The following is a 15,728-nucleotide window of genomic DNA, read 5'->3' on the forward strand; positions in this document are numbered from 1 at the left end:
GACCATGCCGTGGATGACTGCAGCCTCTTCAGCCTTGGCGAGAGGTTTGACGGTGTGGAAGAAAAACATGGTGAGGAGCTCCGGGCCTAACCACTGCTGAGAGCTGCTGCCTGCCACCGGCGGCTCGGCCAGCGCAATCACCCGAAATGATGGGTGGATGGGAAAGATGGACCTGGGAAGAAAGAAAAGGAGTAGATGAGAAACAGATAAAAGAATGAGAAGACTGGATATTGGGTATTTTAATCAGCAAAGTGGAGAGTTCTCAGAATGTAAGTGAAATGGTTTATTTAAGAGACTGCAGTGTAAAACAATTTTTTTTTTTTTTTACAGTGAAACAAGAAAACATGGCATCATATCTGAAACTATATAAACTATTGTGAAAATGCCCAGCAAAAGAACAGCATGCCTTTCATTGTTTTAAGCCAACACAGAACTAAATTATGGCTAATGTGTGACGAGACACTAATAATCACGAGACGAGACAAGACACGATACTGGGTTCACGAGAACGAGACAAGACGAGATTTAAAAATAAAATTTTAAAGAAAACAACAAAAATGAACAAATGAGTTTTATTTGACAAAATCATATAAAGCAAACTTAACAGACTGGTTTCTCTCACACACTGATTCTATAAGAAACAGAAATAGAATAAGAATAAATCTCTTGTAATTTAACTATGAATAACCATAACCATCATATTAAGACCATACTTGAAGTGCAAACAAAGACAGAACTTTTTTTTTTAAATACAGTACAGAGCTAAGGGATTAGTACAACTGCCTATAAAACAGTCACGTGTAGGATTTACTTACAGTATTTACATGTGGTTTGAGTCTTGTTGGTCACTCTGTTACCGTTTATTGTTTCCACTGGAGCCAAAATGCAGCCAGACATACAACTTAAAAGTAGCAGAAGCATCTTCTATACAAATGCCCGAATTTTCCTCTTCTGCTGAGAGCTGCTCACACTGTTCAGCCACCACACTCGCTGCTACCGCTACTGTGTTGCCAGATCCCTCTTTTAAAAAGTCTGCGCTAAACAGTTTTCTTTCCCGCCAGACAGGTTTAAGCTTGACCAGAAATATCGTGCCAAGAGATCTCGTCACACCCCTACTACAGTACAAACCAGATTTCACATCAGTGGTAGACTGGGAGCTTAATGGTCAGGGAGAGGAATGCGAGACTGGATTATAAGACATTAAACACAGGGTAAAACAGTAATTTTATGAGAAGTTACTACTCAACTTTAAATCAGTCCAGAATGTCTTTTTATATAAACTGTAACTAAAAAAATAAAATGATTTTACCACAGTATTTTTTAGCAGAACATCTTACCCAAACAGTGTGGCTGTATTATTACACAAATATCAGTTTGGTATCATCTTTTACTTAGCATTAGGAGACTCAGATTGTATGAGGGGTAAAATAACCTGATTGGCAAATTTCATCTCTCAGGAAAAGTCTGTAGAGGAAACTGGACACTTTGCAACACTTTGAGTTGCGACGAAAATTACACGAGCCGAGCTAACCAGTCATTGTAATAAGAATGACTGGAAAAGACACATACGTACATGAAATACAGAGGCTAGAAAGATGAGAGCGCATTCTGGCTCTCACCTCTCTTACAACCATCTTTATACCCTCTTTCTGGGAGGGACAAAATGTTCTAGAACAATCCATACATGATGTAATCATCCCCTTATTTCTACTTAACCATACAGAACATGACCAAAATGTTGAGGTAGTCTTCAAAATTTTAGGGTGTCCTGTTCTTTTAAAAGAGGAAGTGAAACAAAGGAAATAAGGAATGTGTTTGGAACAGAGAAGTGAATCTTATGATTAGATTTATGATAGGATGCTTCAAATAGGATGCTGCAAATTAGAAGGGAGGAAGTTTCTAAAGTTATAAAAAAGTTGATACACTTGGTTTAAGCACAGTAAAATATATTAATATTAAAAAAACAGTGTTCAGTGAAATAAAAATTGGGTTTTAAATGGGGTTAATAATTTAAATTTTACCACAAGACATTTTGTGAACTAAATAAATATGGTGAATAAATAAACAGTAAAAATTCAACTTTTCTTAAGTTTTTTGCTGAAGCTATGAGGCTAAAATAGTTAAATGTTTCTCAATTCTAGTTCTAAAGCTTCTGTAATTCTACAGACCCACCCTAACCCAAAACACACCTGATCCAATTTATCAGATCATTTTCCACTGCTATAAAACAGATGTGCACATGCAAAGTATCCGATCAATCAAGCCAATTATCAAGCTTTGTCGCTCTGATCACAATATATTATCCAAGACTGGTGTAACTATATGCAGCCGAAGGGTAATGTCCACGTGGGCCCACAGGAAACGCGGGCAGTTCACTGATCCGTCATCCACAATTGGATATGACCATGTCAAACTCCGTGCCGGACCGTCTTTGTCACAGTCGAGAGTGTACAGCTGACAATAGCTCCTGGTGGCATTTCCACCTAATGACACTGGACAGCTCCAGCTATTTATAAACAATGGACAATTCTGCATATAATACACAGAAACACCTACTGACAGAACCGCTCTTCACTACTATACCAACCTCATCAGATCAACCACTTGCTGTTGCCTAGCAACACCACTCTAGCGTACTCTATCACCACTCTATCCCCACTTTGCTAAGAGAGACTTCTCCTGATCATAATTCCTCCACTTCACCACACACACAGCTGTGGCAATACCAGCACACAGGTACAACATCAACACTGATGATGATGAAGTACTGAGCTTCAGGTTTACTCCAGACCTCCATATATCCTCTATACAGTCTAATACAATATACAGGATAAGCAGGTCTATCCCTTATCTGCTGAGTGATGCAGACAAAAAAAGGAATACCACTATCTAATTACTACTGCAGAAAATCAGTGTCAACACATAGATCAACAGAATAAATCAAACATTCACAGTGAATACATTTTTCAAGGCTCAAAAACACACGGTTTATGAACACATTAATTGTCTGTAAACATGGTCAGTGTAACATTCATTCATTTATTTTTTTGACAGTTTGAGGCTAAATGCAAAAATAGAAAATTGTATGTAGTTTAGTGTACAAGAAATAATTTTTCATCCATTTTTATAATTGTATTTTTTTTCATCTCTGCACCTCACAATTAAATTTTCGGGGAAAAAATGTAAAGTAAAAAAAATAATGATTTTCTTTATTTTCAGAATTTTTCATTTTTTTTGCATTTTGCAAGAATTATACCATCAGATTCGTGTTACAAGACACAAAAATCAAAAATAGATTCATCTTTTCATTTTTCTAGGAAAATCTGTTTGCCAAAGGGATGAAATGAAAAACTATTTAATTGAAAAAATGGATAAAAAATTATTTTTTTTTTTCATTCTACTGAATGGAAAAAAATAACCCAATTTTATTTAAACCCAATTTTCTAGTTTTGAATTTACTTTGACACAGTCAGAAAAATGAAACTGCTAAACGTTACATTGACCAAAACTGAAAACTGCCGTTTCAAAAATGCAAGTTAAAGCTGAATCAGGCAAAGACAAAGATCTGTGAACATAATCCAGAAATGGCACAGTTTTCTCTGTGCCAAAGCTAATTTTAACGAACAAAGGAAAAAAAATAAACTGTTCTGTAGTCAGATTAATTAAAAGTTTACAAAAATTAATGAGAAATTATTGTCTAAGAACAAATAAATAATAAGAAAATAATAATAAATATCATCAGCTGCACCTCTACCACTTCTTTCTGTTAAAGACGGTTGATAACGAGCTTCAAACTGCAGACAGACCAGGGTTAAAATGGTGTACATTTTTTCCCCACTTTTCATTCTCACATTTATTATTTAAATTAAACTGCTGTACAGTCCTAATAAATCTACTGATTTTGATTACACCGATGTTGAAGAAATGGAGACTCATTAATATTGAATACTTAAGTATTATATTTCATCTGCAAATGCTTAACAGGGCATAAAAAATATATTTTTCTGAACCTTTTGTGTACAATTACTTTATGTGCTAATTGCAGCAAGTTCAGCTTAATGGTCAATCCAGCCAAAAACTAATATTATGTATTATTAAAACTAATGTCCAGTGTTCACAGTAGAAGATGCATTAGCCTATTTACCTTTTAGAAAATCAACAAAAGCATGGAGCTACCTGGCAGCCAGTGCTGGATATGAAGCATAACTAGCGCAGTCCAGGAGCTGGGAGGGCCCAGTCTGTCTTTTCAATCTGGGCCACTCCATGAGGTCAGTCTCCTCCCTGACCTCCTTCTGGCTAGCTTGGTGGGTTCATTCATTAACTGAGTGGTAAGGTGAGAAGTGTGTGACTATGCGTGTGTGTTCGTGTGTGTGTGTGTGTGCGCACGAGCATGTGGTTAATTAAGAGCAGCACTGGAACCACATGAAGTGAAGTCTGGGATGCTGGGTGGAAAGGCAGGAAGAGGAAGAGGCTTTATTTCAGCCTCAGACGCGCCACCACAAACATCCTTCCTGCCCGTCTAGGTGGAATTCCAGCAGCAGGACGTGCCCAGTGCTGATGCTGTGGGCCGAGGGTTTACACCGTTCCCTCTCTGATAACATGCAGATGAGTTACAGTCAAGGAGGAACTGGGAGGATTCCTTGGAAAAGGCCATATAAACATCATCTGCTCTTATTACGTGACTATTTTCCTCCTGAGAGAAGGTGCAAGGATTAGCTCTTCCAGATTGCAAGCAGAAAATTGAATTAAATATTTGTTATTGTGTGCTATGTGTTATTGTTTCCATTCTATGATTTAATCCAGTACATTCAAACAGCGTAACACAAAACACTTGGTCAAAGTTTGTAAAGTGTAAAATTAATGAAAGTAATCTGTTCATAAACATGTCTTGTATTTTTTAAAGCATAAGCACAAAGCACACTTTAATGTTTTGGTCTTATTAATTTGGATTTATTTTATTTTTTTCCTTTGGGCAGGTGTGAGTATATTATTCGCACACTCACACCAAGACCTTTTACCTCCTGAGACCCAGACTTTAGCTTGGTGTCCTTTTTTAATTTATTCTAGTTATTTGGGATTAGTAGGACCTAACAAGTATAAACACTAAACTTTGTATTTGTAAAGGAAGTCACTCTTCCAAAAAACAATACAGTAATATGTGGAGAGAAGTTTGTTTTAACATTTAAAAATGATCTATCACCTTGCCATTTGGCACCAGAAGCTCCCAAATATTCAAAAAACAAAACTGGCTTCCTACAGTATGTAAATAAACTAGTTTCAAACATAATATTCAATGAAAAATTTTTACAAGGCCCATTTTTATCTGGACCGGCTGTAGAATTTTTTTACTGGGATTCCCGCCATATTTTTTTTTTTATCAACTGGGTGTAATGTTGTCATGTGAATACTACGTGGTACAGGCAGTGTCTTCACATGAGGCCTAAGGGTCAACATTTAAAAAAAAAAAAAAAAGTATTTTGGTGCAGAGAGGCAGAGATGTAATGTCCTCATATGCTCTTTAAGGTCTTCCTCCGCTACGATTCTTGTTCTTTGTGAAATATAATAGACCTCTCTGAGTTATATATGCATGCTGCACATCAAACTCTTCCTCAATCTCCATTGTCTGAAATCCTATCGTACCCCCCCCCCCCCCCCGCAACTCCTCCACAAGACTAAAGCATTGTTATACGTTTTATTTCACAAAAAAACAGCTCACAAGGCATTCATTCATACCAGAGACCACAACTAGACATTTAAAAATGAATGAAAAAAAACGATAGAATGATTTAAAGTGCACTCCTAAGACGTTTAAACAGTAGTACTTCAATAGCTGCTGACTAACTTTGTTGCATTGGGTGATTTGCCATAAAAAAGAAACATGTTCTAGCCCACAATATCTCTGAGGGCTTTTTTTTTTTTTAACATTGCACATCTGAAGGCAAGCGAGGACAGCCAGAAATAAACAGTGAGTGTTGACTTGCCAACCAAGACAAACCTCATAAAGTCAACCTCCAGAATAAAATGAGCTTGCCTTTCTGGTGGGCAGCTTCCTGTTATTGTGGCGAGAGATAAAAGAGCCCATTGTCATGGGCTGAAATGCATCTCATCGCGAGTCAGCTTTTCCCTAGACACGGACATGGAGAACTGACTTTAATTTATAACCCAGTCTCTCTGCCTGAGAGCGACGATTTTAACACGCCGACGTGTTTAATTGCTTGTCCGAGACGGAGCCTCTAAAAGGAGATGATTTCACTCAGAGTTAATCAACACTTCAGACATGACTCTGTGCTTTCAGACAATTCTCAGCTGTCAACACATACAGCTTTTCTTTTTACCACATGAGCTACTGTTTCATGAGATACTGACCATTAAAAAGTCAAAAAGGAAATTAAGTGAACTGACATTAAAGGAACTAATAACACTCAATCATTTAATAGGGGGAAATGGCTATTTCTAGGTCATATATCATAAATCAGGCAGAATGCAGGGCAGCCCCCTGAAAGTTGACAAGTCGAATCGCCAGTCAGAGACTTTGGACTCCATCTTATACCCTGCACAAGGCACTTGGAGATTCTCACTGTTATCTTAGACCATAGCAACAGTATATTTTCACACACATGTCTGGTGTGGTGGTCTCGAAAAGAGTTGCATTCAGATAAATGTTTGGCATATTGCTATCTTGGCAATGGGAAACACAGGTGCACCACTGACTGAAATTAACCTAGGCAGATGTCATTGTCATTTTGGCAATGAATTGTCAATACAGGCGCATCCCCAACATGCGTAAACCCGTGATGTTACGCACACATGGACACACAGCAGTGCACAAACCCATAGCACGTGCCTATTGGCAGATATGCAAACTTTTACACCAACAACAGAATGAAAGAATGAGAGAGTGTGAACAATAAGGTCAATATCCTTTGCTGAGAAACGTTGGACACATCCAGGTAGCTGCACCTCTGAAATAGCAATGCACCAAAGTCAAAGCACACCTGGCTCTTAAAGAAAATGGCAAGTAATATGCTGATTACTTTAATACATATTACGCCCAAAGCACACCTTTGGTTAATTAAGAGAATTAGTACTGTATTTTTCGCTCTATTTTATCCAGTGCGCTTTATGTATGAATTCTACCAGTCAGGATGTAAGGAGCAGTAAAGCCACTCTGCTGAAGTGCAGCATTATACAGAAGTTTCAGTAAAGTTTCCCCAGCACCGAAGCTGAAGCAGTATTAGCATTAGCCGCTAACCGCAGCGCTAGCTCTTTCGCCGTTCAGAGGTGAGTATATTTGAATGTAGTCTGCTTGTTTACTGTGTTAAAACAAGCTAAATGGGACGAACCGCTAGCTGATAGTGCCCTGGCTTACCAGGACACTCAGGGTTCCTCGGTGTAGCGTGGTCAGGCTAAGCTAAGCACTGCTAAGCGCTGCTAACTGCATCTAGCACTGCTGCAAACTATGCTGTGTAGATTAGCATCCAGCACTCGTTTGACTTGGAAAGAAAATGTTTTTTTAAGAATTACAGTTTTGTTTACTTCCCCCAGTTTCTCCATTAGAATGGAAACACCCCTTCTTTATTATTGTCGCTTAAAATGCACTTTATAATACGGTTTGCCTTATGTATGAAAACAGACCAGGAAAAAACACACGTTTATTAATAGTGTGTCTAGTCTGTAAAATACGGTATATGCCTTTTGCGTGTTTCCAGCCGCGCAAGGCATACTTTTCCTGTTGTTATGACAGCAAAAACACACGACACGCCCTAAATAAAGCTGCGTGGTTGAAAGCTCGCTTATGCTAAGTAATATATAAATACTATCTGTCTTTTTCTACCATAAATCCATATGATGTCCAGATATTTTATGTCGGTAATTAAAAAAGGCTGCAATTCAGATCATTGTTTCTTTGCAGCATAGGGGTGTGCCATATCGTATTGTACACGATAATATCGTAAAAAAATTTAAATACCGTGAACGATATTATACCCTAAAATATCGTGACATATCACCCACCCTATTTCATATTATATATCGATTATATCTGTCTAGTATAATTTATTTTACTTTAATCCTGGATATATGGAGATATTTGGAGTGCATTATTATTAGTATCCTGATATTTTGGATCATTGACTTCTGTTACAAATCTGATATTTTTTTTTTTTTTTAATATCTCACTTAGGGGTGTGCAATATCATATCGTATGTAATAATAAAATTTAATTTTTTATTTTGTTGCAGTAGTGTTTTCTTAAAATTATTTTTAAATTCAGTGTTTTGTCATATCGGCAAGAGTATCATTATCACGAAAATACCATGAAATATCGTGATATCATTTTAGGGCCATATCGCCCAGCCCTAACGCAGCATCTCTCTCATCTCTCCGAATATTCATATTAAATGAATAAACGTGATTTCACTGAAATTCTGAGATAGGTACAGCTCTAGCAGAGCAAGCAATTTGCTCTTCAATTCAATAGATGGCAGCTCTGACGTGACTCTCATGAGAAGATGGGCACACTCACAGGTGTTGATTAGTGAGAGCCTTCACGAGCCAATTAACAAGCGTTAAGCCAAGTACTCCACTTCACAAGCGCGCACACACACACACATTCATTTCCTCATCTGTTCACACAGCAGCCCGCTGCAGACGTAATTACTACTGCTCACACGACCGTTTCCTCTGGGAGTAATGTCCCAGTCAGTCATTGACTGTTCTCATGAGAAATGACTGTGTGAAGCCATTTCCAACAAGCCAGGCAAGTAACGAACCTCTGGATTTCAAAGAACTCGTAATATATACAGTACCAGTCAATTGTTTAGACACACCTCTTCTCATTCAAGTTTAATTTTTTTTTAGTTTGTAAATTTAATATTAAAGACATTAAAACTATATAGGAACACATGCAGAATTATTTTGTAAACAATAAGTGTTTAATACAAGAATATGTTAAATATTGAAGATTCTCCTAAGTAGCCACATTTAGCTTATAAATTAAATAAAGAACAATAAATTAAATAAAGATATAAAGAAGAACATTAAATGAGAACGCGTGTCCAAACTTTTGACTGGTACTGTATATACACCTTAGGGTCAATCTATTTTGAGGCCTCTTACATAGTCCATAAATATCTGTTTGGTGTTAAATCATTTAGTATAACAGTTAATTCAGATTAATTCAGATAGGGTGATCGATACGGTAAAAATGTAATATCACAGTATTTAACAGGCTATTTTGGCATACAGACAAAATGCAGTAGCAGCAGATTTCAAAAACAGCTATTCAAATATTGTCTTGTAAACAGTTTTTGCAGTTAGTCAGTGTTTTTACATCCCCAATACACAAGATAATTCACTCTGCAATCTGATATATGTAATATGTTAACTAGGGGTGTGCCATGCTGTATTGTGCACAATATATAGTGACACAGTAATATTGTAATAATAAAAAAAAAAATTGTTTTTTTTGTTTCTGACAAATTTTTGAACCCACTGCATTAAATCTAAACTTTTCCATTTATTTTGTAACAAAGTATATTCTTGATATTCTTGGCGATATGGAATAAAAAACGTTATAAGCGGTGAAATATCATATGATTCTTTGCTCAATTAAGATATGTTTATTATCTATTTTTTCTTTAAATTGAAGAAATTTTACTTCATTAATTACTTAAAACAAGTACACAAGACAAGGCATTCTGTCTGTCTGATATGCAAAGCTGAACAGCTCCAAAAGCAAAAAGGAAAAAACTATAATTATTATCGTTTTATACAGAATTTTTCCTTAGTAAAGAAAAAGTCTGAATATTTAGTCAATTGAGGAACACTTTCCAGAAAGTCAGCACATTACTGTAAGATAATAAAATACCAGTAGATGTCTTTAAAAATGTAAATAAAAAGAATTTATCTCAAGATCAAACCGCTGGTAAAACAGAGACATCAGACTAGACTTTGTTAGAAAACTGCCTGCATATAAAACCAAGATTAACTTCTAGCAAAATGATAAACATGGTGGAAGTACTGTTACTGCAAAGACATTTAAGGCAACCAACTAATACTGCATTTCCAACCTTCTGCTCAGATTCAAATAATGCAAAACTGTCAGGATGATGAACTACAGTATAGACAACAAATAGCATTTTCCCTGACAGATCAGCGCTTTTCAAGAATTCTGGCAAATTACTACAAATTATTTCTGATTAATAGGGGTGTCACGATTTCGATATTTTATCTAAATAGATCGAAATTATGTCATGGTCTTGAGCCTCGAAGTCAAAAAGAGGATCGACCATCCCTGCCTCTAAGCTACGCAAGCACGTGCGCGCTACGCAAATGGTGCAGCACACTGTAGCCGAAGCCACTCACATTTTGACTGCTCAAAGAGCAGACCTTTCTCCTTAAAGAAAAGAAAAAAAAAGAATTTTCTTAAAGAAACACTTGAAAATATAAAAATAACAGTTGTTTTTTTTCTAGCCTCAAATATGTTAATAGTTTTGGTACCTTAAGGAGCATCTTTCTCTCAGATAAAAAACTTTTTTTTGTCTTATTTTTCATGTTTAGCTGTTATAGTAGGACAGAGTTCAGTTTGTTTAGGCTCTAATTGTTTCATTATTTTGCACATGACTGTTCCTGTATTTTTGTATTATTTATTTTATGTTGCACATTGCTGTTTTAATAGTGCACACTGCTGCTACAAAAAAAGCCACTAGATGGCATTACATATATATCTTAATTAAATTATTTAAATTTGACCATTAGTGCCTAATGTGTATTACAGATCACTTGTATCACTTTGCATCACTTATATCAAGCCCACCTTTAGAAATAAGATATTGTAAATTTCATGAATCAAACCAATGACTGACCATAGACTAATCTAAAACTGGCATAGTCGTCTCTACTGTAAAAAAAAAAAAAAAAAAAAAGAAAATCGAATTGAATCGAAACGAATCGTGACCCTAAAATCGGAAATAAAATCGAATCGAGGATTTAGAAAATCGTGACACCCCTACTGATTAATATGCTTTGGTTGTTAAAATGATCATGTGTACCTCTGTTGCATTTCACTGTCAGTCAGCTGAAGCTGCTCTTTCATGTTCTGGTAGCGATCCCACCTCAGCAGCCGAGTGCCATCATACAGAGCCAGCTCCCGGTCATGCAGCAGCCTGTGTGGAGATCAGACCCACACATTTCAGTGATGACACAACATGAGGTTATCTATCTATCTATCATTTCCATTAAGTGATAAATTCTCATGGGGGCTTGCCTGGATAGCACTGCCAGGGTCCCAAGGTTAACCCTGTGGATTCCATCCAACAACACCAGCTTGCCCTCCTGAGCGGCATTAACCAATGGAGAGGCTCTCCAGGCCGTGTCCCCATTGGGCAGGGTGTACCTCTGCTGCAGCAGGTCTCGCGCTGTCATATCCTACACACAGATAAAAACACAAAGCCTGATAAACTACTAAAACAGGTGTGTGGAGAGAGAAATGGGGTGTGAGCCGATTCAAAAAAGGATGACGAAGAAATATTTTTTAACTTTAACAGACATCAACATAAAAAAAAAAAACAGCTACATATTAAAGCTGATGTTTTTAAGTATTGGGATTTAGGGCCCTCTCTGAGAATGGATAAGTGCATCGTGCATGGAGAAGAATCATTTTAAACTGGGCGGGTGCGATGTAGTCTTTCAGAGCGGAAGAATTCGATTCCAGGTTATGTTCAGTCAGAGAGAGAGAGCAGTCAGAAACTTCACTTCAACTACACACTTTGTTTTTACTATTAATGAATCAGCTACTGAGCTCGAAGTTTCCCCTTCTGAAGTCTCCATTGCTCCACCAGCTGCTCGTGTTCACTAAAACTGATCGGAGGTTGTACTTGTGACGCAAGTACGTAAAGACGCGTGACGTGGCCAGAAGAACTCGTGGCCAGAAGAAAAGCGACCCGACACCCCAATTTTAGAATGAGTATATTAGGCTTAGCAGGGATGGTCGTTCCAGAACACTGGTACCATAAAACACAATATTTTATCCCTTCTACAATCTGCTTTCAGTTTAGAAACATAATAATACAGACTGCCACTTTAAACAATGCTTTAAAAATGATTTACTAAGCTCATTGCTATCTTACACCCCCCTCCCCCCAAAAGTCTATTTTTATGCCTCATATCTGTGTCATTTAAATAGCAACGGTGCTTGAGAATATATCTATGCCGATGGTCTGGAAATAAGGTGCGTTCAGGTAAATGTCTGCTGTACTTCTATTTTCAATGGAAAAAACTGGTGAACTGACTGAAAACAACCTAGACTGAAGTTCATTGCTATGTTAGGAGTGCACTGTCAACAGGCGCATCCTCAACATCGATACACACCCGCTTGTTATGCACACATGGAAACGCAGCAGTGCACAAACCCATCGCGCGTGCCTGTTGGCAGGTGAGATCGTTACATTACCCCGCCCCTGTCCTCTCACTGTATGGTTTTATTAAGTATTAAGTATTATTATACTGATGAAGAGAAAAATAAGCAGGTTAAAAGCTAATTAGTAAGAGTAGCGCTACAAAATTAGCTTCCACAAGCGCAGTGGTCTGCACCAGAGTCCGCTTGAAGCGAACCCCAGACCACCGATTGCAGGTGGACCCAGAGCGGTCTGGAGTACCAGAGCTCTAAGTGTAAATGCATGCAGCTAAAATCATTTAGGATACAATCCAGACCCTAGTCACAAGAAGTTACAAAGTGTAAACAGTATCTTAGGTTTGACATAATGCAGTGCTCTCATGCTATACAGTGATGATGATACAGACTTTGTGTTGCCAAGAACCTGGGGATATTACCAATACCATAAAACAAGAGTTATAATATAATATACTAAAATATATTGTGACTAAATTCCTAAAAATAAATAAGGAAACCTTTCATTCTATCATGAGCATACAATCTGTGAAAAAAAGTTGACTATTTATGCAATCAGATCAGTGGGGTCTAAAGACACCACTTAAAAATGATGAGATGGATTTTACCAAATTGAAAAACTCTGGAATATAATCAAGAGGAAGGCCAAGATGCATGAAAACTGTGATTAAAAAACAGGATTATTGGCCCAAATACTGATTTCTGAACTCTTAAAACTTTATGAATATGAACTTGTTTTCTTTGCATTATTTGAGGTCTGAAAGTTTTGCATGTTTTTTTTTTTGTTATTTCAGCCATTTCTCATTTTCTGCAAAAAAAAAAAAAAAAATCTGCTCTGTATGACAATAATAAATTACAATATTTTTATGTAGAATTTGGGAGAAATGTTGTCCAAAGTTTATAGAATACTCAAACAAATATCTATAAATAGCAAAATCAGAGAAACTAAAGTGGTCTCTTTTTTTTTTCTAGATATATATAAAATGTATATAAAATAATAATAATTAACAATAGTGTTTTTTTATAGAATCGAGAATATAGAATTCAGTATTCAAAAAGTTTAATGATTAATATTTATAACATCCCTAGGGATGAATTACCAAGATTTGCACCTTCACCTGTTTAAAGATTTATTTCAACACAAAGTTTCCTAGAGAGAGATAAAGTCTAGTCTTGGACACCAAAGCTTTTTGAATGAAGATTTTCTATTGAAACAAAAGGAAATGTAATCTGGGACTAGTCTAAATCCCTGTCTGAGAAACAGTCCCTGAATGTAGAGTAATAAAGTCAAATAATTTAAATCTAAATATATGATTTTGTGCTTTAATTGTGGCGCAAGAATGAACCTTGTGAAACAACATCAGTTGAACAGCAAATTAAAATTGTTTAATTTTATTTCAAATTGTTGAACCTTTATGTAAATGCTGAGATAAAAAGTAGGAGGTTGAGGTTGAACTTAACTCAAGCTTGACACACATTTTTTTTATCATGAGTTATTCAAGTTAAGGGAACCTTTGTTGTGTGGGTTACACGCTAATTTCAACCTTTGCCCCACAAACAGTGCAGCTGCATTTATTAGCATAATTAAGAGAACTCAGCTGAGTCATGGGAGCTCAAGGTCACGACAGCAGTCGTTTGTCACACGTGATTATGATAAATGATGACTGCTGCTGATTATGATCATTGTGTGGTACAGATCCAGATACTTTTAAATCACTGAAATAGTTGTGTTAAGACTGATTCCTCTTACTTTCAGAAACAACCCATTTGTTACAAATAAGATCAGCCTACTTCTGGCCTCGTCTGTTTAAAGGAAAAACCTCATCAATGCAGGAAATAATAAAAAGCTCTGTTACGTAACTCCATTTATCTGGCAGTGAATCTACCAGGCAAGCATAAAAAGTTAGAAAGAGGCCCCGCAAGGCACAAACTGCACCTGGCTTTGTGTGCGCTAACTTATTTTAGCTCGTTTTAGCTTCACAGCATAGGCCTTTTCCACAAAAACACCCACAAACAAAACACTATAAACTTATATTATCATCTTAGTGATAGCAGATGTGCTATGGAAATGAATAAATAAGATTCAGCGGGTTGTGATGTGATGAATTACACCACAAAATTTCTTCTTTCCCCCCCCGGGCTCTGGGACCCCTGACCCGCTCCAGCTAAAAATATCCACAGCGTGATGCACAGGCAGCTTCCTTTTCCTGCCTGCTTCAGACTGAGCCCAGAGCATTCCCGGCATTCCAAGGCTTATACACACACGTGCACACACACACACACACACACACACACACACACACACACACACACAAACACTCACATCACCACATACACACACTCATACACACTCATACACAAACACACGTACATCCATGTGCCAGGATTTTTACTACCTGAACCTCTTGTGTTTACCTTTCTTCCTAAGCAGCTCCTCACTGGCTGTTTAAAGGATTTTAAACAAGACTCTGCTCTGATGAGTTCAGCATGCTCGCAGAACCCTCACACTGTGTTAAGTGTTAAACAGACTTTCATGGCTTTTATATTTCGAGTTTCGAGTTTTGGAGGGTAAAAAACTGTAAAAAAAAAAAAATAAATAAAAAATAAAAAATAAAAAAAATTATTACATAAAAGGCCAATTTTGAAATTGTTATAACAAAAATATCCGTCACAACAAGTGTGTCGACATACTTTTTTTTTTTTTTCATTCCAATTTTTCCCAATTTACACAGCCAATTACCCAACCCACTCATTAGGACTTCCCCTATCACTAGTGATGCCCCAACACACCAGGAGGGTGAAAACTAGCACATGCCTCCTCCAATACATGTGAAGTCAGCCACCGCCTCTTTTCAAACTGCTGCTGATGCGCAGCATTGCCGAGTAGCATCACAGCGCACTCAGAGGAAAACGCAGTGACTCGGTTCTGATACATCAGCGCACAGACGCCTTGTGCTGATCAACATCACCCTTTGAAATAATGTAGGGAGAGAGCGCCATCCACCCACCCAGAGAGAGCAAGGCCAATTGTGCGATCTCCCGTTCACTGTGGCAGCGCTTAGCCTGCTGGACCACTTGGAGCCCTACACATACATTTCTATGACAATTTTAAAGTAAGTGAACATCTAGACAAATTGGATATGGCTGAATTGTTAAAACTTTATGAATATGAACTTGTTTTCTTTGCATTATTTGAGGTCTGAAAGCTCTCCATCTTTTTTTGTTTTTTTCAGCCATTTCTCATTTTCTGCAAATAAATGCCCTAAATTACAATATTTTTATTGGAATTTGGGAGAAATGTTTATTTTACTCAAACATA

At 37.1% G+C, this 15,728-nt stretch overlaps 1 protein-coding gene across 1 annotated transcript in view; it reads right to left on the reverse strand.

The window, feature by feature from the left end:
- vwa8 (von Willebrand factor A domain containing 8) overlaps positions 1–15,728 on the reverse strand; it is a 159,180-nt gene that overhangs the window by 121,406 nt on the left and 22,046 nt on the right. Inside the window, exons 13-15 of the mRNA XM_022668571.2 lie at positions 11,267–11,427; positions 11,052–11,165; positions 4–172 (exon numbers count right to left, since the gene is read on the reverse strand). Of these exons, the coding sequence (XP_022524292.2) occupies positions 4–172; positions 11,052–11,165; positions 11,267–11,427 (444 nt within the window). The remainder of the gene's footprint in view (positions 1–3; positions 173–11,051; positions 11,166–11,266; positions 11,428–15,728) is intronic.

This window comes from Astyanax mexicanus, chromosome 11 (assembly GCF_023375975.1).
Source record: "Astyanax mexicanus isolate ESR-SI-001 chromosome 11, AstMex3_surface, whole genome shotgun sequence".
In the NCBI taxonomy this organism is placed as follows: domain Eukaryota; kingdom Metazoa; phylum Chordata; class Actinopteri; order Characiformes; family Acestrorhamphidae; genus Astyanax; species Astyanax mexicanus.